This window comes from Struthio camelus, chromosome 7 (assembly GCF_040807025.1).
Source record: "Struthio camelus isolate bStrCam1 chromosome 7, bStrCam1.hap1, whole genome shotgun sequence".
In the NCBI taxonomy this organism is placed as follows: Eukaryota; Metazoa; Chordata; class Aves; order Struthioniformes; family Struthionidae; genus Struthio; species Struthio camelus.
In genome coordinates this window covers 29,101,657-29,125,042 of record NC_090948.1, presented here as the reverse complement: position 1 = coordinate 29,125,042, position 23,386 = coordinate 29,101,657, and the positions used below count along the sequence as shown (strand labels likewise).

General features: G+C 37.6%; 1 protein-coding gene across 4 annotated transcripts in view; it reads left to right on the top strand.

Moving 5' to 3' along the window:
- The window catches only part of POLR3A (RNA polymerase III subunit A), a 39,095-nt gene that overhangs the window by 179 nt on the left and 15,530 nt on the right, over positions 1 to 23,386 (top strand). For all 4 annotated transcript variants that reach the window (XR_011142216.1, XM_068950520.1, XM_068950523.1 and 1 more), the window contains exons 2-21: positions 430 to 565; positions 1,145 to 1,282; positions 1,853 to 2,024; positions 3,314 to 3,468; positions 4,494 to 4,733; positions 5,347 to 5,509; positions 5,707 to 5,843; positions 6,397 to 6,500; positions 7,368 to 7,509; positions 8,031 to 8,171; positions 8,789 to 8,858; positions 9,115 to 9,242; positions 10,766 to 10,904; positions 13,014 to 13,178; positions 13,463 to 13,635; positions 14,874 to 14,985; positions 16,214 to 16,332; positions 17,742 to 17,879; positions 19,686 to 19,856; positions 20,523 to 20,636. Coding sequence is in view for 3 of the 4 variants with exons in the window: in XM_068950520.1 (XP_068806621.1) it covers positions 430 to 565; positions 1,145 to 1,282; positions 1,853 to 2,024; positions 3,314 to 3,468; positions 4,494 to 4,733; positions 5,347 to 5,509; positions 5,707 to 5,843; positions 6,397 to 6,500; positions 7,368 to 7,509; positions 8,031 to 8,171; positions 8,789 to 8,858; positions 9,115 to 9,242; positions 10,766 to 10,904; positions 13,014 to 13,178; positions 13,463 to 13,635; positions 14,874 to 14,985; positions 16,214 to 16,332; positions 17,742 to 17,879; positions 19,686 to 19,856; positions 20,523 to 20,636 (2,857 nt within the window). In the remaining variant the exon portion in view is untranslated. The remainder of the gene's footprint in view (positions 1 to 429; positions 566 to 1,144; positions 1,283 to 1,852; positions 2,025 to 3,313; positions 3,469 to 4,493; positions 4,734 to 5,346; positions 5,510 to 5,706; positions 5,844 to 6,396; positions 6,501 to 7,367; positions 7,510 to 8,030; positions 8,172 to 8,788; positions 8,859 to 9,114; positions 9,243 to 10,765; positions 10,905 to 13,013; positions 13,179 to 13,462; positions 13,636 to 14,873; positions 14,986 to 16,213; positions 16,333 to 17,741; positions 17,880 to 19,685; positions 19,857 to 20,522; positions 20,637 to 23,386) is intronic.

Sequence of the window (23,386 nt, the reverse complement as noted above, 5' to 3'; positions counted from 1 at the left end):
GGCGGCGCTGAGCTGAGCCCAGCGCCGTCGCCGGGCAAGAAGTTCCGTGTTGCGGGAGCGGGCTGCGGCTGGCTGCGGCTGGCTGCGGCTGCCGCTACTGCCCTGGCGGCGGCGGCGGCGGCGGCGGCGGCGGCAGCGGCAGCGCGGCTCGGCCCGCTCGTCCGGTCCGTCCTGTCCGGTCCGCGCCGGCGGTGGGCGCAGTGCGGCTGGCTGCGGCGCTGCCTCGCAGCCGCCTCTCCATCCCGCAGCCGCCAGCTCGCTGCGCAACGGCTTTGGTTTTGGGGGTTACGCAGAAAGAAGCGGCTTCGGCCGGGTTTTGAATCAGTTTACCCTTTTGTGCATTGGCTTTTGAATACGTGTGCGTCTGTATGTGTTCGTAAGCGTCTGTGTTTGCTTACGTGTAAGTACCTGTGATTTCTCATGTCCTAGAAGCCACATTTGCTTTGGGATGAAATCTCCAGAAGAGATGCGTCAGCAAGCACACATTCAGGTGGTTAGCAAAAACTTGTACAGTCAGGACAACCATCACTCTCCCCTGCAGTACGGAGTGCTTGACCATCGCATGGTGAGAACTCCTTTTTTTGCTTGTTTTCTTTTTTTTAATCTTTCCGTGGATTTACTTGAAATACTTGAAAGCAACGTGAGATGAAGAATAACATTTCTTGTTCGTTTAAAAAAACGTGCAAATGTGTCTCTACTTGAATTGGGAGGGTTATCAGTTGCATTGGTCTCCGAAGTTGCTCTGAAATTTGGAATTTGACGTGTACTTTCTTCCTGGTTTTGAATGATTCAGGGAAGCATTCTTCTGAGTCGGTAGACAAATTTATTCAGCTCGGTTGCTGGGAGACAGAGATCCATCTACAAAATGTCTTACTGTAGATCAGGGGATTATAAATCTATTGCAGTAGCTGGGTGACTTAATGGCACTGACGTTAGTAGGGGCAGTGTGTGCAAGACATTTTTCTTCTTAAAGCTTGGGCTGAGTGTAATGCTACTGGCATACTTGTGATGCAGGGGGAAAAAAAAGCTGTCTGGGTCTGCTGTCGAGATTGATGAATACCTTTAGAGCTATTGTAGTATCTCCCGTTTATTCATTTAGCTGATTACAGCTAAAACGTTTCTTTGGTTTTTTTCTTCCCTGAAGGGAACCAGTGAAAAAGACCGTCCCTGTGAAACATGTGGAAAAAATTTAGCTGATTGTTTAGGACATTATGGGTACATTGACTTAGAACTCCCGTGTTTCCATGTTGGATACTTCAAAGCTGTGATAGGCATCTTACAGGTAAATGTGTATGTGCTTCATCATCACTATGTAGTCCAGACAAAGGAAACGATCAGAAAAGCTGATGCTTGAAAGATAATAGTTGAGAAGACCAAAATAAGGTTGTATTGTAAATTTTGTCCGTTCTCTATGCATCTGTGTATCATAAAATGGATTTATTTAAATATTGATCTTAATTATGTGTAAGCATCAGTCTTACCATGTGTGGTCTCAGACTGATTAACTTAATCCATTATCTTTCTGTAATAGTTTGCGTTAAATGTCTCACTTGTATTTGCCGTTTAGGACGTTCCAGTAAATCAAAGCCCTGTTTGCCTGGTATGGATTTTTAAGATCCTGCAGAACTCGAATGAGGATTTACCTCATTGACAGATGTTTTTCCATGTACTTATTTTTGTGTATCTATGTGACTCAACCTACTGTATATAAGTTGGTCTTTCAGCCAAGACTGTATATTTCATTCAGAAAACTGCATCCTGATGAGGAACTCAGAGTAGAGCAGGTTAATCTTGGTTTCTGTTACAACCCTGCATGTTTCTGTTAAACTGTTTACATGTGTTTATGTTTAAGATGATTTGCAAAACCTGTTGCCGTATCATGCTTTCTTTGGAAGAAAAGAAACAGTTTTTGGATTATCTGAAGCGACCTGGCCTTACGTATCTTCAGAAGAGAGGACTTAAAAAAAAAGTGTCTGAAAAATGCAGGAAAAAAACCACTTGTCCGTACTGTGGTGCCTTTAATGGTGAGTGTTGGCCTTAGCAGTCAGTGATAATTGTGTACAGTGCTGGTTTTTACCTTGCCTTGTGGTAGGCATCGAAATCTTGTATATCTTTGTCTGTTCCACAGCTAATGTGTGTTAAGAAACAGGCAATTGCATTTTTAATCCCAAGAACAGGATTGTACGCATCTTATGTACATGTAGAGACACTGTCCTAGTAGCTTGCTTTGTCTGATGGGGTATCCTTTTGTGACAATAACCAGTATTTGATACTTGCATAGTGTCAAAAAGCCTATTTAACATGGCTTTAAAAATATTTGAAGTTACTGTCAGTGATGAATACCTTAGAAGCATTTGTAGGCCTTGTAGTTTTGACTGAACGTCATTTTTTGTAAATGTATTAAATTACCTTTTGTAAATTTAGATGTTCTTGTCATCCTCTGGAAAGGTATGTTCTGCAGGTGTAGCTTAGATATATTGGAGTTTTGATGCTATTGAGTTGCACTGGAATTTGTTCTTTGGGGCAGAGGATCTTATGCAATAAGATTTCACATTTGTTTTTCAAAATACATTTTTTTCCTCATATATGCTGATCAAGTAACACTGCTCTTAAAGGATTTGCTGCAGGATTACAGATTTATAGTGAATGGATAATTCATAACTTGCATTAAAATTTTGCTGTTTACATTCATGAGCGTTCTTTTTATGTTCTGATGATCAAAGGTCTGAACAAATAGAAAGGAAGCTTCTTTGTTGTGAGTGTCATGTGTATGCATAAGGGCCATGCACAGTAGCAGTTTACGAAATGAAGTGCTCAGTAACTTTCTCAGGAAGAAAAATTGAGTTTGGAAAGCATTTGTACTAGTCTGTGAAAGTTTTGCCAATACTGATACCTGCATGAAATGAAAATACTTGTCAGATTTTTCTCGTAATTCACTTCCAAAATTACTTTAGAAGCTAATTGGATAATATATAAATGGCACTTCTCAGTGCTGTTTTTAGTATAGGAACTTTTACATTTTAAAAAAAAAGTCTCTGCTGTGATTGAAGGGGAACTGAATGAAAGTATAGACTGAGAAAGAGTACCCTCTTTCATCTTCAGAAGCCACCTCATGCTCAAGGCACAATAAGCCAGCAATACAAGGAAGACGGCTCTGATTGTCCTCTTCTTGTTTTGTGAATTTAGGAAACTGGTTAATAAAGCTGATAAACTTTATTTGATTATTATGTTCACAGAAGGTATACATAATTTTAGAAGAGCAGCTGACTTGTTTTACCAGTTTTTATTTTTAAAAACATTTATTTGCTCACAGGAACTGTGAAGAAGTGTGGTTTATTGAAAATAATACATGAAAAATACAAGACCAATAAGAAAGTGGTAGATCCAATAGTATCCACTTTCCTCCAATCCTTTGAAACTGCCATAGAACATAATAAAGAAGTAGAATCCTTACTGGGAAGAGCTCAGGTAAATTTTATTATCGCTTACATTTCCTGCTAGTCTTTGTGCGTGAAATAATACTCCTCAAAGGTATTTAATGTAGCTGCTTAAATCTTTGTAGTGGTCTGACATTCTCACATGCCAGAAAGACAGTTGAAGAATGTTTATATGCACTGCAGTAACATTAACCTTGCAAAAATGAGAAACTTATTGTGTTAGTATAATCTGATACATAGCTTTGTGCCTGTAAGGAGAGGGGGCGTTCGTGCTGTAGTGCTAGCGATATTCATTGCTATGCAGAGGTGAATCTAGGTGTATGAAACTTCCATAAGCTAGAAGAGGAAGAAGAAATGTTGACCCGTAGAAACTTTGTATGTACTCACAGATTTACTTTAAGTGTGGGATGATTAGAGTACACAATATTTTTTTGGGTTGTTGTTCTTCAAAAATATTTGATATTGAGGAGAGAGGAAACTTAATCAGATAGCCTTTTTCTTTCGTTCAGCTTGGCATTGTATGGAGTTCTATTTCGTTCTGCTTTTTCTTGGCAAGCCCGGCAATTCTTAGATATTTGGGGGAAAAAAAGTAATGGGTATCTAAGAGTTTCAGCAGTAGTTATACTGAGAGGAGAGAAATGGAGTTTTAAAAATAATTTTTAGAGAAAGTATTGTAAATTATAAATATTCATTTTATTAGTAAAAAATCTGAATCTACTGCAAGTTTGTTGTGTAACAAGTTGACTGAGCTGCTTTGAGAAGTGACTATGAAATGCTCTCAATAAGTACTTTAAAAAGAGAGTAACATGGTAAGAAGTAAACACTGATAATGAAGAAGGAAAAAGAGAAGGAAAGCAGACATAAGTCAGTATTTGTGTCACTAAAAATGTTGGTTCGGAATAAACAGACTGAAACGTAATTTTGTTGGCATTAATGGTAGTTCTCTCTTTGTCTTTTCTACTTTTATGTGAACAATCAGTAAATGAGGGAAGGAGGGAAGAGTTTAAAGTTGTTTCCTGATGATTTGTTCTCCCCGTTTCCCAATGAATTTTGTAGGAAAACTTGAATCCGTTAGTAGTGTTGAACCTCTTCAAAAGAATCCGAGCAGAAGATATCCCTCTGCTTCTGATGAACCCAGAAGCAGGTAAACCTTCAGATTTGATCCTCACACGACTGTTAGTGCCACCACTGTGCATCAGACCCTCTGTTGTGAGTGACTTGAAGTCTGGCACCAACGAAGATGACTTGACAATGAAACTGACAGAGATCATTTTCCTCAATGATGTAATAAAAAAGGTGAGTCACCCTTGAAGCTGGTAGAGACGGCTGCCTTTGGAAAGATTTGGTTAGAATTGAGTGTAGTAACTGGTTTTACTTGTCTCACTGCTCACCAACTGAAAAGCAGGCTCTACTGCACTGCTGTGTCGTTCAGCCTTTTATTGAAAAAAATAGGGAAACTTGCTTCAAATGGAGCTGGCTAACTGGCTGTTTGTGTAATCTTTGTATAGTAATAGGACCTGCTGTAGATGCATTGGTGCCTTGGGAGAAGGGGTTTTTTTTCTTTTTAGTTCTGGTCCATAACCTGTCATTTTTTTTCCCCCACTGTGACTATTCTTTTTTGAATGATCACATACAGGAAATCATTCTATAATATTCAGAAATTACCCCTTTACCTACTATTAGACTTTTTCTTCTTCCTTGTAGATCTTCCCACTCTTTTCTAAATTTTGGCCCTTTCTTTATTCCACCATCTGTTCTTAGGACAGAGCCTCTCCTCTAGCTGTTGTTACTAAAATGGGTATGAAGTTTTATTTAACAAACACCTATACTCAATAGCAGAACAGTTCTTTGCTAATTTCACATGTGTTGCTATGTTTATTTCCTGAACTGGCTGACTTATTTTGTTTAGCATAGGATATCAGGAGCCAAAACACAGATGATTATGGAAGACTGGGACTTCCTTCAACTGCAGTGCGCCCTGTACATTAACAGTGAGCTCTCTGGGATTCCTCTCAATATGGCACCTAAAAAATGGACTAGAGGTTTTGTTCAGAGACTGAAGGGAAAGCAAGGTTTGTCTGGAAAGTTGTTTTAATTAAGCCAGAAACATTTGCTGTTTCAAAGCATCCCTTTGTTGTTGTTGTGTTATGCTCTTGTGACGTACCTTGAAAGTTGTTCTAACGTACTGTCTTAATGCAAAAGCTTTTTTACAGACAACACTTTGAAAATGCCTTTTTGTAAAACAGTTTTAACTTACCTGTTTTGTTAGGTCGATTTAGAGGCAATCTATCTGGAAAACGAGTGGATTTCTCTGGCAGAACAGTCATTTCACCTGATCCTAACTTAAGAATAGATGAAGTAGCAGTGCCTATTCATGTTGCTAAAATACTAACCTTTCCTGAAAAGGCAAGTAGTCTAGAACCAAAACCTTTTCTATGTGTTTTTTTTACCGGGTATCACTGTTGTCCTTCTTGATAACCTGAACGGAAAAGGAAGACGAAAAGGAGTAAATGTAGTGATTTTATGTTCAACGTGCTGTTCAGTGACACTTTGCCAGTTCCATTGTTGCTCGTAAGCGGAGGCTGTAGTATCAGATAAATGCAAGTACTGTGGAGGCCCACTGTGTATGGAGGGAGACATCAAGAGAAAATGATAGTTTTACGTTTTTTCTCTCCTCTTTTTTTATTTTTTTTTTAAACTTGTGTATAGCTTCATGTGTTCATTGGTGTATCTGTCTAAGGAGTGGATGAGGTATTTTTATTTCTAAATTTATTTCCCAGATTTTTCATTTACTTTTTCTCTGATGCTCTGCTCCAAGATTGGCTTAAAGTTTCCTCCTCTATGCTGTCTTGCCTGTTCTTTCAGAGGCTGGGGGCGGGGGGATGTTAGTTAAGCCTAAAATTGGAAAACAGGTCCTGAAATGTTTCACTTGATCCTGATCGAAGACTTTATGCAACAGGTGAACAAAGCAAATATTAATTTTATGAGAAAACTTGTTCGAAATGGTCCTGATGTTCATCCTGGAGCCAACTTCATTCAGCAAAGGCACACTCAGATGAAAAGGTACCGTGCTCATCTGTAATAATTCATCTCTGCTCGTCAGCTTGTTCTTACTGCTGCGTGAAACCAGTTGCATAGCTATAGGAGTTAAAATTAATTTTTATTTTTTAATACCCTTCCTAAATGACAGCAATAAAAATTTGTCATTATCTAAAAAGAACTTTTACAATAAACCTGAACAGATAATCTGTGGGATTTAAACTTAAGTGCAAATACTAATGATAGTGAACTGCAATTAGATTGCTTTAGGACTGAATATCTTTTATTTGGTATAATAGAGGCTAAAATGTTATGGATAATGTAGAAGCTTGAATGAGATCTGTGTTCTGGGAAATACTGAGAGGCATAGTGTAAAGATATTTGAATGGCTCTACTTTATTGTTTTGGTTTATTTGTGCGCGCTCATTAGCAATTGTTGATGTGTTGGCTCAACGCTGCTCTCTCTTGTCCTGTGAGCACTGGAGCTTTGCTGTGTAATGATGGATGGAAGCAGGCAGCGTGGAACACTTTGTACCGGCTGTTGTCGTGGAAGGGCTGATCTGCAGTCAGTTTATGGATGATAAGTGATTGTATACGAGTGAAACTCCCTATTTTCTGATATGGTTACAAATTTTCATGTTTTTATGGACAGGCTTTTTTCTGACTTCTAGCAAGAACAGCATTTTTGTTAATTAACACAGCAGATTCATTAATTATTAAAGACTTTAACAGGGCTGATGTTTAATGATCAGTTTATCCTCTAGTCATTGCCTTACAAATACTCCAACATTTAATGGAAGGACTTACATTATAAACAGGGTTTCTTTTCAGTTGTCTGTATGTCTTTATGACTTTATTTTTTCTGTCTCTATTGCCATGTATTACTATAAGATTTCTGAAATATGGGAACCGAGAAAAGATGGCCCAGGAGCTCAAGTTTGGTGATATTGTGGAGAGGCATCTTATAGATGGTGATATAGTACTCTTCAACCGACAACCCTCTCTACACAAGCTGAGCATCATGGCTCACATTGTAAGTTCTTACACAATCTAGCATAGATGCATTAGCATCACCTGAACCTTAGGTGCTGGTGTTTGTCTCTTACACATAAAAAAAAAAAAAATCAGCTTCTTCTGAAACAGTGCATGAGGATGATCACAAATACAGTGCGTTTGTGGCTTTGCCTGGGAATTGAAGTATAACTGGGCAGTGTACTATCTGGACAATTCTGTTAATAGCTGTAGTTGATCTTGATATCTGTTCTTGCATAAGCATTTCACGTTGCAGAGTAGATGTGATCCCTGCAAAGGATGCTGTGCTCTGTGCTTTGTATAAGCTCTTCATAATGGAGGTTAGTAATTACATTTGTGTAATGTAACCTGAGTCCAGCTTCTGTTAGTTCCTGGTTCAGTTAAATTGTGTAATCAGAAATTTTGAGTTATGTCTGTAATAAAAAGACAGATAAAGTCAACAAGGAGGCACTCGGGCATGGGTTTTCATCTTTTAACATGCTTGTCTGTGCAGTGTTACTTTTTTTTTTTCCCCCCCCCCAGGCTAGAGTAAAACCTCACAGAACATTCAGGTTTAATGAGTGTGTCTGTACACCATACAATGCAGATTTTGATGGAGATGAGATGAACCTTCACCTTCCTCAGACGGAAGAAGCAAAAGCAGAAGCACTTGTTCTAATGGGGGTATGCAGATGATGTTGCTGTTGGGATTTTGCTAGTGGCAGATGAGCTATGCCTTGTACCTTTTATGTTGCGTGTGAAACTCAAAATCATCATTTAGATCCCCTGACATGGATAATGCTAAACTGCGACACTGCCTAAAAAGTATACAAAAGGGAATTTAGAATAAATTGGGGTTTTTCAAATACATCTGTAGTCTCTTAGACACGTGTTTAGCATCCCTGACAAATGCAGCATTTTTAAGTTAGTGCCTGCCTTTAGTTTATTTCTACTTGACTATCGTTAGCAACAGTGATCACTACCAAAGTACAGTCATCACAGCCCAGCAATTTCAGGCTGTCATACCAACTGAAAATGAGGCAGCAGTAGTGTGGTGGTACTGGAGTGATATTTGCCAGGGAAGACAGGAGACTAGTCTTTTATGAGGGAACAAAGAGAGAAAGGGTGGTGGATAAAGAGGGATCTGATGGTTGCTGCTGTTGATCTGTGGTGCGCGTGTGCAGTCAGTAGCAGCAATGTGAGGATTTTCCAGTACGTTGTTCCTTTAGGGCACTGTTGAATAACAAATGCAATATCAGTCTTTTCAAATGTGTAATCTTTTTGTTTCTTATGTCACACAGACTAAAGCAAACTTGGTAACACCAAGAAATGGAGAACCCCTAATTGCTGCTATTCAGGATTTCCTTACAGGTGTGTACATAAGCTTATTTTAGAGATGTGTGACTTAACAGCTGTTTGTTTTGTTGTTTCATAATCTCTGGGGGAATTTAAAAAAAATCTGGGAAAGATTTACGCCTGAAGCTGTCTTTTGTCACTTAGCACACTAAGTGGATAGCTAGTATCAGAATAAAATCATTAATACTGAATATGCAATAGCTTTTAAGTTTCACCTCACTTTAATCTGTCAGATTAATCTTTTTTTTTTTTTTTTTTTTAAACAATCTAGGTGCCTATCTTCTTACACTAAAAGATACCTTTTTTGATCGAGCCAAAGCCTGTCAAATTATTGCTTCTATCCTAGTTGGCAAGGATGAGAAGATTAAAGTTCGCCTTCCACCCCCAGCAATTTTGAAGGTGTGTCAAACTATTTTTCTTTTTCTAATACCGAGACTTTCTCTGTTGTGTGGTTTTTGACCCATGGTGATGTTCTCCACAAAGAGAATTTTCAGTGACGGTTCTTGTTTTCTCTGACATTGCGCTGTATCAGGCACTGTTTATACTGTAAGACATAAAGCGGGAGGATCAGAATTCAGGGTCAAAGCTACGCAGGAGCCTGATTGTGCCTGAGGCTAAACAAAGTTGACCTTGCTTAGTGCAGTCCACATGCTGTAATCCGTCAGCCATCACCAACTAGTGCATACTCCCTCAGGATTAAAGCATAATTTTTCTACTATCTTGCTACTGTCAGACAGACTACATTGATGATCACTAGAAGGTGTGTCATTCTTAGAAAGCTTGGAATTGCCAGCTATGGAGACTAATATGGGGCTAAGTGGAGAAACTACGTTATTCCATGGGTGCCCTGAAGCAGTATGTTGGAATGCTGGACGCTTCTAGGTTTCAGCATTCCAACCTTTAAGAGATGTCACACTTGTGAAATAGTGTTTTAACTGTTAAATCTAGAAATCTGTTAAAGGTTAAAGAGGATGAATGCTATGTGATTTTGGTTACATCATGTGCATGAAAATTTATTGTGAAGGGCAAAGTATTTGTGTATTGGTCACAAACCTGGAAGACTGCTTATAGTATCGTTTATTAGATGAGATCAGTGTCTGTTAAGCTTTCATTCATACACCTTTAAGGGTGGCTTTATTTGATTAATTTTCCATTTGAGGCAAACGTTATTGTTTGGAGAGAGAACTGGTACATTTTGTCACTTGCTGAATACTCATGAATAACCAGCATGTGCTTGTTTATATCTTTTACTTAATTTTAAATTTTGCTCCAAGTGTAACGTTTTCCTGGAATTTTCCCTAATTATGAGGAAAGTAAAACTGGAGCATCAAAGAAAAATACTAACCTCAAGCAAGGTCAGAGCATCTATAGGCAGTATCTAAAGTGAATTTTGTAAATATATGTAAAGCAGAGTTTATAGCCAAGAGCAGTGATTCTCTGACTGCTTCTGTCACATCAAATAAATGATTTTAGAACTAGGTGTGATAGTTACTTATGTTTAACTACAGTTGAGTGAAACACATAATCATATGAATGTTTAGCCTCTTAAAAATTTAATCAGAAGACACTATATAATGAAGGAAATATAAACATGGCATCCCATTTGGGAAATGAAATGACAGTAGCATCATCATTATTTTCTTTCTTTTAATCAAAGAGAAATATGTCAGTAAGGGAGTAATAGAGCATGTATCTCTAAATGCACACATATACTCTTATGTAAAGGAGAACTATTCAGGAATCAGTGCTTTTATATTTATAGAAGTGCATAATGGCTCTCCTATTCAAAGGAAAGCTATTATGCACATCTATAAATGTCATTCAGTGCAGAAAACAAAGTTTTACAGTTAAACTCTGCCTGCTATTTTACTGTAGTTGTATCACAAAACCTCTAACCCTAATTTTTGTCCTTTTGTCTTAAGCCTGTAACACTTTGGACAGGAAAGCAGGTTTTCAGCCTTATTCTCAAGCCTAGTGATGACTGTCCTGTAAAAGCCAATCTGCGAACCAAGGGCAAACAATATTGTGGCAAAGGAGAAGACCTGTGTTTCAATGATTCTTGTGAGTGATGCTTCTGAAGCTTTGTTTTAGAATTCTTCAAAGAAATTGTGGAGATTGTTTTGCTGAGTTTGTTGCCACTGAGCTCTCTGCAGGACTTGAAGCAGTGTTTTACATAAGTATTCTTGAAATGAAAACTGAAAGTGTGCATTCTTTACAAGTAAAGGCTGGAATCATACTGAACGTCAAAGAAAAGACACGAATGGTTTCTTGTAATAAAATTTCTTTTATGTGTTGCTAGGCTTGTAGTGATGCTAATGTAGTATTTGAAGGTAAAAAAGACGAAGATAGGAAAGCAAAGGAACTTGCAGTGGCTGTGCAGAGGGCAAATGGGAAAATTTAGTATCTGAAGTGGACGGAGTGATGCAGGGATCAGAATCTAGTCAAACATTGAAAGGAGTGAAGATATCAAGGGAAGATGGGAATCTCTAAGAGGTCACACCAACTATATCCTTTCAGTTAGGGAAGTGCGAGTGGCAGCAAAGAAGCAAAGGTTGAAAGGGCTGTAGCAGATGAGCAAGGCTTTTCTGGTTAATAGTTTAACTTTAATGTAGTAACAATTGGAAAAGAACTTGAGCCGGCAGGATTAGTTTGGCTCTTTGCCGCTCGGAAGCGTGAGTTAAGGAACCGAGAGAGGAACCATTGATTTACATTGCAGTACAGGCATTATGTGCCAATTCCTGTATGTAACACTGATGTGAGAAAAGATCTGCTGATGGGCACTCAAATCTATACCAGATTCTGAGAGTTTCCCTTAGAAGGCAGAACCACTTGGTGGTTGTGAACTTGGCTATAAATGTGCTGGCACAGGTTTTTCACCCTGGATGGAACGCAGGGATGAGAGACAGCAAAGCAAGCCTGATGCTTTTTTCTGAACATAAAGACGTACTCTTCCTTCCACAGTCTTTGTATTTTAAGACTTATGGGCAGAAGTTCCATTTTATGATGTTAACAGTAGCAGTTGATGGAGAAAACCTGTGGATTTCACTGGTGGCTCTGTTCAGTTCCCTGAAATAACTTCATTCCTAAAGCAATGCTAATTCCATTCAGAAAATTGTACAAATTCTCTGAAGTCTCATTAAATCCTGGTATTATATTTTCATTGTATATAATAAGTGATAAATGGCAGTGATTACTGCTTGTGGTTCAACAAAATGGTTACCTAATTTCATATTGTATGTACTGAGCATAGGGTACAGTGTGCACACCTCTAGAGCATTCTGTGGAAAATGATTTAAATTGGATCCAGATATATATGTGTGTATGTGCATATACATATGTATGTATATATATGAATATATGAATATGCCAGTTCTCCTTTGAGAAATGCATAATGAAGTTGAGAGTGAACATGTACTGCTTTCATAGAAAATCTGTCTAAAGTTTTTGTATAGAAGATACTTTTTTAATGCTTAAAGGCTAACAACTTGTAAGGAAGATTCAGTGCCTGAAATAGAGGTTCGTGATGAAGCAAGAGGAAGTTATCTAAGGGATGCAGCTTATATAGCCTACAGGCCTACAGCTGATATGGGGGTCTTTACAGTATGCTTGTAATTAAGGAGGCATCTGTGTACAGTATGCCTTTTAAATTAAATCCGTTCCTCCTGAAGTGATGCAGAGTAGCACTGAAAATCGAATCTTTGAATAAGAAAATTGCAACCTCCCATCTGAAATGTTGTTGCTCTAATTAAAAAAAAATCCAAGATTAAGTATGATCATGTATTGTGTTTCTGGAAGGCTAAGACTGATTGACTGATACCTTTTTTTGGTCAACGAAGTGAAAATTGGTTTTGGGGTGTTACTTGCTTGACTTGTAGATTATTCGCACAAAGGATTATTCAGAATATTTCTCAGAAGTCTTAAATTGGATAAAGTTGCCATTCTAAGGAGGGAGGGAAACAGAGAAATGTGGGCAAGATCAGTTTGTAGACTCTGTTCATGCTCTGTAAATACTCATTCCTGCACTTCTACAGATATGGTAAATATATGCCTTTGGGTTTTGCTATTTTTGTGAACAAAGCTTTATATTTAAAAACCTGCTTCATAACTTATTACTAGAGTTTAAGTACTGTTTTACAAAATGATCCGTTCTTTTTACTTTTCTGTTTCTAGATGTCACAATTCAAAATAGTGAGTTAATGAGTGGTAGCATGGACAAAGGAACCTTAGGATCAGGATCCAAGAACAATATCTTCTACATTTTGCTGAGAGACTGGGGTCAGGTGGAAGCTGCAGATGCCATGTCACGACTGGCCAGGCTTGCTCCTGTCTATCTTTGTAAGTAATGGGGGAAGTGCATTTTGTTGTAAAGCAGTATCTTAAGGCTGAAATAGAGGACAATCAAGCAAGGTTTTGCTTAAAATATGGTGTAATCTGTTTAAGTTAATTGCAGAGCTGATAGAAACGGTGAAACAAGTGGTGTGTATGCACTTGAAGCATACGATTGCGTCATAGTGGGAGGAAATAATAAAGGTCCTGATGATAACATTTCCTCGTTTTATTTATATTTTCTCTGTATGACACTGAGCAAGCAGAATCATCATCTTGTTATTTTACTATAGCTAACCGTGGCTTTTCAATTGGAATTGGTGATGTTACCCCTGGACAGGGCCTACTAAAAGCTAAGTATGAACTCCTAAATGCTGGCTATAAGAAATGTGATGAGTATATTGAAGCTCTGAACACCGGCAAGCTGCAGCAGCAGCCTGGCTGTACTGCAGAGGAGACGCTAGAGGTAAAAGTTTTAAGTTAAATCATTATATGTTTATAGTAGAGACTATGTGAATGAATTCCTGTTAAGTTGCGAAGCTCACAGCTGTCTGCTGAAGCTTAAAAATTTTGAGTGAATAGGATCCTTATGTACTCCACTTTAATTGAGACTGTCTAGGCTTAACATTTAGATGCACGTATGAATGGATGAAGGCCACTTGGGGCTGCTCTTGTAGCTCTCCTTGATTTTATGCTCTTCAGGAACATTTAACATGGTAGTTACATATGGAATTACTATGATCCTCCCACCCTGCTGGAAGTGTTGGGATAGCATGTAAGAGAACAAAAATTACACCGCTAATCAGAATGGAGTTAATGTTACATTTACCAATATTACGAAGTTAACAACCAATAGTAACACTAATGAATCTAATCCCAGAAGCAAAATATTCATTTAGTTACAGTTCTGTCTGTATGCAAATGTTTTCTTGTTCCTTATTGGGGCAAAATTTTAGTGGACCTCAGTTCTGCTCAGTTTTTTTCTTTTTTCTGTAGGAATTTTGAAGAAGTGCAATGATTGTTCCCCAAAAGCTTAGAAACAGGGGCTTAATGGAGTAAACTGAAGAATACTCTTTTCACTGTCTTTAATGGTTTCATACATTTGTCCTCTTGCATGTGGAATGTCTAGGAGATCTGTTGTTACTGATCTTTTTTTTGTTTGTTTTGTTTTATTAAAGTAAAGTAAGCTCCACCCTATGATTAACTATTGCCACGGTTGTCCAGTCAGTTTAAACTGTTACTCTCTGGCTGAAAGAAGAGTCTTGCAGTCTTTCTCCCCTCTTCCTCTTCTCAGTGTATGTCCTAGAATGTTTTTTGATACAGTTGTTAAGCTCTTAACAATTGGAGATACTAACATTGCATACTCTGTCCTTTTTGTGAAGGTCCTTTTCATGTAGCACAGCGAGATTTATAACTTAGTTCGGCCGTTGGTTTAACGCAAGAGCTTAAGCTGGTGTTGCCGCCAAAAGGAGGCGATCATGCCTCTAGCTACCCCTGACTTCTAGCAAAGAATTTTTATGCAGCACACTGCAGTTATTTGAGTTATAAGTTATTATCATGTTTTACACAAAGCAAACATCTAGGTTTCTGTCTTTTTATTCTAGTTCCCTACTGACTATTGAAGGTATTGGTAGCAAGTGATAGGGCGCTGTTTGTGTGTGGTGTTTTTCACTAATGCTGTATCTCTGAACTCTTGGATTCTAGGCCTTAATCCTTAAAGAACTCTCTGTTATCAGAGATCACGCTGGCAGTGCCTGTCTCAGGGAATTGGACAAGAGCAACAGTCCCCTTATCATGGCTCTCTGTGGTTCTAAAGGTAGGATTTGCTAAGCTTTGGAATTAGATTGCTCGTTCCATCACCGTTCTCAGAATTTCTTGTGCTTCCTTTATAGCCTGTTTTATACAGGCAGTCAGAAGTGCAAGTATTACATTTATGTCATATATGTTTGGAGTGACTCTTCTCAATAAATGCACATTGGATATGGTTAATTGAAATCCAGCTGATGTTGTTTTTATGGAACGTTTAGACTTTTGCTACAAGATGAAAGGCATCCTTCTGGTACTTTAGATGTTCCTAAGACTTGATGTAACTAATCAGTAAAAGGATTTCAGCTCTACCTCCCACCCTGGAAACTTGTATCACACAGAAAGTCAATGAGAAATGATACCTTAAGAATTGGAGATATGTTTCAGTCATTTTCACTGCTTTGCTTCTAAAGGACCATCCGTGTAGCAGATATTTGTTTTATACTCAAATTCCTGCCCGAGCTTTCTTTTGATTTCTGTAGGAATTTGAAGAAACCATTTAACTGCTCTGCTTTTCCTTATCTAGCTCTAATAAACTGTGGAAAGCCTCAGGATGAGGCTTCTGTATTTGTTTTATACTCAAATTCCTGCCCGAGCTTTCTTTTGATTTCTGTAGGAATTTGAAGAAACCATTTAACTGCTCTGCTTTTCCTTATCTAGCTCTAATAAACTGTGGAAAGCCTCAGGATGAGGCTTCTGTATTTCTGAAGAAATACTGAAATCGAAGAGGGATAAATTAGGGGGATAATTTGGGGGAGAGGGAACACTTAACATGTCTTGATTCTCTGGGGCTTAGTTTGTTGTAAGAATCTTAGTAGAAGCTGAACCCTTCATAAAGAAAATACTGTAAAATACGTTTGATGAAGGAAACGTGAAGCAAAATATGTAGGTCAGGATCATGGGTTGTATAAATCACAATACATAACACAAAACAAGATAACGTACGGCCTCTAATCAAATACTGGTGGCATGAAAGTCTGACACAAAGGAAAAATAAAAAGGGTTGTTCGTTCTGTGGTAGACTGACTTGGTTGTTGTCAGTCTCTGAGTAAATGCTTAAATGAATAGGACAAGTAACAGAAAAGCTTGGTTACCTGATGCAATTCAGAAGACGTTTTGGAAGAATTTCAAAGCTAAATGAAGATCTTCATAGAAGTGAAGGCAGCTCAGTCATTAAAGGAGCACTGACACTCCTCATTTGTGAGTGTGAGTTTTTTTCCTTCTGTCTTTCTTTTCAGGCTCCTTCATTAATATATCCCAGATGATTGCCTGTGTAGGTCAGCAAGCTATCAGTGGATCACGAGTTCCTGATGGATTTGAGAACAGATCCTTGCCTCACTTCGAGAAGCATTCTAAGGTAAATTTGTACGCTTACAGTATTTTGTTAAGAAAGTAAAATAGGTTGTTAAAACCATTTTAAGAGGGACACGTGATAGGGTGTGGTGTCACGGCACTGTAACGGAAAAGGAACGCATCTAGTGAATGTAAAGTGTTTTGAGTATGAGTCAGGAGTTAACAGCAGTGTTGTGAATTCCCACAGGAAGTTCGATTACCTTGAAATTTTACAGCTAAACTTTGCTATTTCAGTGATATAGACCTTTCTAACTTAGTAATTTTAAAATAAGTCTCACACATGTTTGATGCAATAATTATTTAAAATTTCTCTTTGCGTTCTGTTTCAGTGTACTAAAACTCTTCAGGACAGCTGTTGGTTGGGCTTTGAAATATTTAGTCAGGTGTAATATGCCAGATTTGTTTCCTTTTCTGCTAGGATAGATATGATGGGCTACTTGGAACGTTAGATATCTGAGTGCTGTTCTGCATGAATCAATGAGGAATGTCATGCGCTTGTTAATACAATTCAGTGTGAATCTTTTCTTTTTTTTTTTTTTAAACTGGTATCTGAAATCTAATTATCAGTAGAGAAGGTTCTAGGTACTAGCTATCAATCTTATTAGAACATGTTAGTCAACCATCGGTGGTAGCCATGGCACTTGCATGTGTCGCTACGTGTCCAATTTTCAACTTTCGAATTCTGTAACATGAAACCCTTTCTTCCCTGAGTAAATTAAGGGAGAAATAAACTTCATGGGTTATATGAGAAGGAAAAAGTTGTAACTTTTAACTCCAGCTTTGTTACAGATATAAAAAGCACTGCCTCTTAAATAACAGCACAAAATGGTCTTCTAAGATGAACCTCTTTGTAGCCTTCAGCATTGTTCTATGTGATCATGTAGACAACTTGGTTACTTGACTTAAATGGATGCCTGCATGAAGTTTATTGGCCAGAACCGTTTGTCAGTGGTGAGAGCAAACCATTCAAATGAATCAGTTATGTACGCAACTCCACTTTATCTTATATACTCTCTAGATTCCTTAGTCTTCAGCACTGTTTATGCCTTTGCCCTACTACTGCAAAGCAGAAGTTCATATCACTCTTTAAATTCTTGCAACTTTAAGGGAGACTGAAGTGATAGTGTAGTGTTTGCAAGGAATGGACAGAAGCATGAATGTAGAGAAGTAAAATCTTGTATTAGAGAACTTGGGAAAAACTAGACAAGGATTTTGAAGCCTTTATTTAGAACTAAAATAAACATTGAACTTTAAAGCTAAATATAAGCTGAGACAATTGCTCTATATTTAATTGTGTATGTATCAGCTGACTTTCCGAAAGAATTTAGGCTGTTTAAAGTATTTTTTTTTTTCCTGTTACATGCATACAGGATGTACACTATATTTAAATCTTTTTTCCACTCTTCCATGTAGCTTCCAGCAGCAAAAGGCTTTGTTGCTAATAGCTTCTATTCTGGGTTGACTCCTACTGAATTTTTCTTCCATACGATGGCTGGCCGAGAAGGTCTGGTTGATACAGCTGTAAAAACTGCTGAAACTGGATATATGCAGGTAATTGTCAGTGGAATGGGAATATTATCAATTGTGCAAAAGGAGGATATTTGTTTTGGTACGTGTTTTATAGGATGAGGAAGATGAAGTGCATGGGATTTTTTGTTTTTTTTTTATTTTATTTTCCATTTTTTATGTAACGGAGAGTAGTTTATAATGTGAAATACCTGAATTTGCTCTATTCTCCTGTAGATATGCAAGGTTTGTGAAGCACATCAGACAATGGCAAAGTAATATGCATGTGTTAAGCTGTTACTTCTTGAATATGGGTGATAAAAGCCCTTGTTTTAGGGACTCGCTGAAAATTACATGCTAGGTAGCGTGTATTCTCAAAATCCATGTGAATGGTGGAAGTTTGGTCCATACAGCATAGCACTGATTGAGGTTGTGAAGTGCTTTTTTCGAGTATGCTATTTTGACTACTTCTCCCCCCCCCCCCCATTTTTAATGAGAAAAAAGAAAAAAACACCTGTAAATCCTTGCATTGACTTATTTTTTAAAGAAAGATTATACGGATGGCAAAAATCTGTCTAAAGCTCCCTTTCAGTGTCTGTCCTCTTTAGATAACAGGCCCCTAGCCCTATAGACCTGGATTTAGACCTAAAGATGTTCGGTGATGTGTTAATTCTTTGGCTGTATCGACTGTAAAAACAAGTATCCCTTCACCAAAGCTTCTTGCTCCCATAAGTAGCCTCAAGACTTCAGTGAAAACATTTAAGTAATATTTTAAGTAATATCCATGTACCATGACTTTTAAGTATGGTGCTCTTTCCAGGCTAGCAGGCAGTAAAAAGCCCAGACAATATAGGGTTGGGAACACAATTCAGATACGTGCAAGTAGTTTTACAAAGAGGGAAACCAGTTCTGTCGGGGTGACTAGCTGCTTTGACTGTCTGTCCCCAAATTAAAAGGATTGTGTGTGTGTATATGTGTGTGTGTACATATACACACGCATATGTATGTAAAAATGATAGCTAAAACTTTTTCTCTCATCAACTTTCACCTCATATAGATAAAATTGTAGTGCTAGGCATTTGGATTAGTAAATCTCTTAGCATTTATTTTATCTTACCTTTTTCCTCTTCAGTTTAAAAAAAAAAATTAACAATTTATATTCGTCAGTGAGCTGCTTTGCATTGATAGAACGACAGAGTCCGTCTTTCAAGTAAAAAGGATTTTAACTAGTAGTGCTTAATAGCATGTTCTCTTTTTTGGGAGGCAGAGAAGGGGAGATGGTAGCAGGAGGTTTCCTGATGCAATTAATCAATGTGAGAGCCAGTAGCTAGCTAACACTGATGCAAAAATAGCATTTACAAGTTTTGGCAGATGAGCTCTAATGTCTCTCTCTTTTTTTTTTTTTTTTTTTTTTTTTTTAAACCAATGAAAATGATAATTGATCCATTTTCCTTCTGTACAGAAAAGTAGTATCTCTTGGGAAACAAATCTGGTTAGAAGAACTTTGAAAATACACTTCTGGGTGGGTGTTTTTGTTTGTGTGAAGCCTTCAACTGTGATAGGTTCTTATAGCTTGTCATTAACTTTCCTATCCTATATTATGGAATTGTTAAATGTGGAGTTGTTTTAAAATTTTACTATTGCTGGCTTTTTTGTTCAGGGGAGCATGCAATGAAGTGCTATAAATAATGTATGAATTAAATAGGTTTTCATGTCTGCTAATGATGACATCACATTTATTTGTTAAGTCCTGTTACTATAGATTTTTGTAATCCCAATCAATAGCTATTTTTAAAAAGAAACTATTTACCGTCCTTACGTTCCCTCCCAACCCTCTTTTTTTCTCTTCAGAGGCGGCTGGTAAAGTCACTTGAAGATCTTTGTTCTCAATACGATTTGACTGTCAGAAGTTCTACTGGTGACATTATTCAGTTTATTTATGGAGGAGATGGCTTGGATCCTGCAGCAATGGAAGGGAAGGACGAACCGCTGGAGTTCAAGCGTGTTCTAGACAACATCAGAGTAAGGATTACCGAAATCTTTGTTAGAATTCTGAGAAGACTATTGCACATCGAAGAGGAAGTAGCATATTTTGTGGAGAACTGTTTTAATTAAACAATTTATTTTTAAAGTGCCTTTGGGGATGGGGGGGGGAGGAATCCTGATCAGAGTCTCTCTGCTTGTGTATGCTGCTAAGAGCTGTAGAATTTTACTACTTTAGAACAGGGCAACCAGAACTCAACTGTATATGAGATGTGAAAAGTACAATTTTCTACAATGCCTGGATGTGGTTTTAGGGCCCAGTACCAGATTCGGGAGTTCAGTTACTACTGATTTAGTTGGGTACTAGATTGGATTCGCATTACACAAATTAATTCCGAATTAAATCCCAAAACTTGCATGCTTTTTTATGTTGGATTGCTTCTTAGCTCAGATGTATAAAATACTGTTGACTAACTCTGGACATATTGTTATGTTTCAGTAAGTGTTATTTATTTCTAGTTTTAATTTTTTTCCTTGACTAAGATAAAAGCTTCTTATTGAAGGGACCATTCAGATTTCTCTGTGAGTGTAATGAATTGGTAGAATTAGAAGTGTGTGTGTGCGTGCGTGTGTGTGTACGCCTTCAGTTTACTTAAGTAGTTTTTGTGTGTATGTTTTATGTGGAGTAATTTTTTTCCCCCTAAGGCTGTATATCCATGCCGAAATGAACCAGCCCTTAGTAAAAATGAATTAGTATTAACATCTGAGTCCATCATGAAGAAGAATGAATTTCTTTGCTGCCGAGACAGTTTTCTGCAGGTAATGTCTTTTTCTCCTTTTCTTTTCACACTGTGATTAACCTTCCTTTATAAATAAGGGAAATTAAATAAACTAAAAATATTTTTCTTTAATGATCGATTTCATCAATCTGTAGGAGCAATGGCTGAATTTGCTACATGAGTAGCAGCAGTACTAATTTGTTCAGTGAGATATTTCTGGATACTTTTTTGAGTGTAGGTAGGGCTAGCAGTTTAGTATGATAATATGAATTATTCTTGTGGAAATTGTTCGTGTTCACGATAGTAGCTTCTGAAATGGGAGAAAAATCTAGTGAACTCTACTTCTACTCTTTTTGAGTAGAAGATGCCTCTGGTCAGATCTGAGATAGCTTACTGGAATTTATGTCCATTGCAAAATGGTGCAATAATTATGTACATCCTCTGGGATAGCTGAAAAAAAGTAATCCTCATTGACTGTATGTGAGAAGCTACTAGGACGGAGTCTCATACTGCCTTGTTGTATATATGTTTTGATATTATCTGTCTCCTGAGTAACAGTTTTTAGTCATTTTCTTCTTTTCCTCTAATAAAAATTCCATATATACCCTTACATATGTTAACCTTGCTTTTCTTTGATGCTAACCCGGCAAAAGCTCTTGAGTCATGTGAAGTGCTTTGCTGGATAGGGCTTATCTTCTGGGGATTACATAGGTCTTTTAAGGATGAGTGAATGTTCACGTGACAGTGTTTTGCCTTCTTGCAGTTTGAATTGTAAAAGTCAATTTATTTAGAGGAGCATTAAATAAGTTTAGTGTATAGGTTAGGAGCCACGCTTGGCTAATTTTGGAGATGGTGATTAAAAACAGTAGAATTAACCTGCCTGTGGACCTTGATGTCCCTTCTGATTTCTGGAGGTGATGACAACACTATGAATTCAGTAACCTGCTTTTGAAGAGTTGGTTTAATAGATCAGTGCCTCAGAGCAGAAAGTGACAAAACCAGTAAGCAGCTCTGTATGAAAATGACTAGCAATTCAGCTATTTGAATCGAGTTGAAAAACATTTTTTTTTTTTTCTCATACTAGAAATATGTTGTAATTCTAACTTTGTTGCTGGAAAAAAGATGCAATGCAATAGTATCAAAGCATAGAGGTAAAGCTGTTCTTCTTGAGGTGTACATCTTTTTAAATTGTATCAGTAAACTCTAAATAACTGCTGTTCACTTCAGAAGCATAGACATACCTACATCATCTTAACAGTAATCAGCTATATTTCTGATTGTTCAGTATCAGCTATTATTTCATTTTCTTTTTTCCTTTTCTTTTTTCTTTTCATCCTTGAAGACATTAACTGAGACAGGTTATGAAAAATATAATGAGGTAACTGTAGCATGTGTGTGCACTGTGTGAACACTGATGTTAGTGCTTTTTAGCGAAAGATGCTTGTATAGTGCTAACGTAACTGATTAGAATATTATACATTACTACTTGTTAAATTGTAATCTAGGTGTTCATCACAACAGTTTGCCTAAGTCCATTTTTAATGGTGAAAACCATGACACATGAATTAATCCCCACAATTAAGTTTCAGGATTTGGTTCCTGGAAGCTTTATTTTGATATGTGACTTTTCTTCCTTTCTAAAACTTATCCTTTAAACCTGTAGGGATATTAGCATGTTTTTCCTAGTGTTTTCCTATCCCTTCCTCCACTTTTCCTTTCCAGAACAGAGATATTGCTTATTGTTGTTACTTTGCTGGGATGTTACTCTAATGGGCTTATCCGTTCTAGTCCCGACTATGTCAAAACAGTATGTCTAAATAGCCTTTTTCAAGCAGAGTAGCATTCATTCTGCCTGTACTGTGTCCTCAGTGGAGGAAAGTCAACTGATGAAGTAAGTGGGTTGTTGACTGGCACAGCTTTTAGCAGGACTTAATGCTTTAGCACAGGCATGTGTAAATGTATTAAATTACAGCTGAAGGGAATTTTTTTTTCTTCTTATTTCAATTAGGAAGATCTTTGGAAACCTTTAGAATGGAAAAAAAAAAAAAAACCCAACACTTTTAATTTTTTTGAGATAGATTATAGGTTCTGGGGAGTGTGGTGCAAACATTTACCGGGCTTTGCACACAGCCAGTGTGTGGTGACATATCTAATGCTGGCCTACTAAGTCTGACTGGCCTTGAGCTGATTCTTGCTGAATCATTTGGGACTGTCTGTACCACTCTGGGTTTCAGTGGGCTTTTTAAGTACAAGCTAGATTCTTAGTGCTTCAGTTATATAATTTGTCCCACAAAACTAAGTCCTGGGAAATATGATGCACACAGCTAAGTGACCAAGCTTTCTACCCTGGACCAAAATAGTGCTATTTTGACTTGATGTTGGCCATATAGGAGCTGACAAGGTCCATGTTGAGCGTGAGCTTACCAAGTCGGTTTGGTACCTTTTTGTAAACAGCTTCAGATAGAAGAGCTTAATAGGTCTGGACTGCATGAAAGAAGCTGTCATTTCCTGAGCTAGCTCTGGAAGCTACACAGCTGTGCTCATGGAGGATGGTGTTGCGCTGAAGATGATAAATCCATACAGACAGACAGGCTCAACAAAGAGCAAGCTATAGTCTGTAGCATAAATTAATCCATAGTTTGGATAAACTCATGGACTGTGAATGAGGAAAAGTCTACAAATCAGTAGTTCACCACAGTGTCATTTCTACTTCTATACTGTTTTTTTCCGAGTCTGTCCTGTTGTGGACTTTGTTCATATTACTAATTCTGTAGCCAGTATGACAACTTC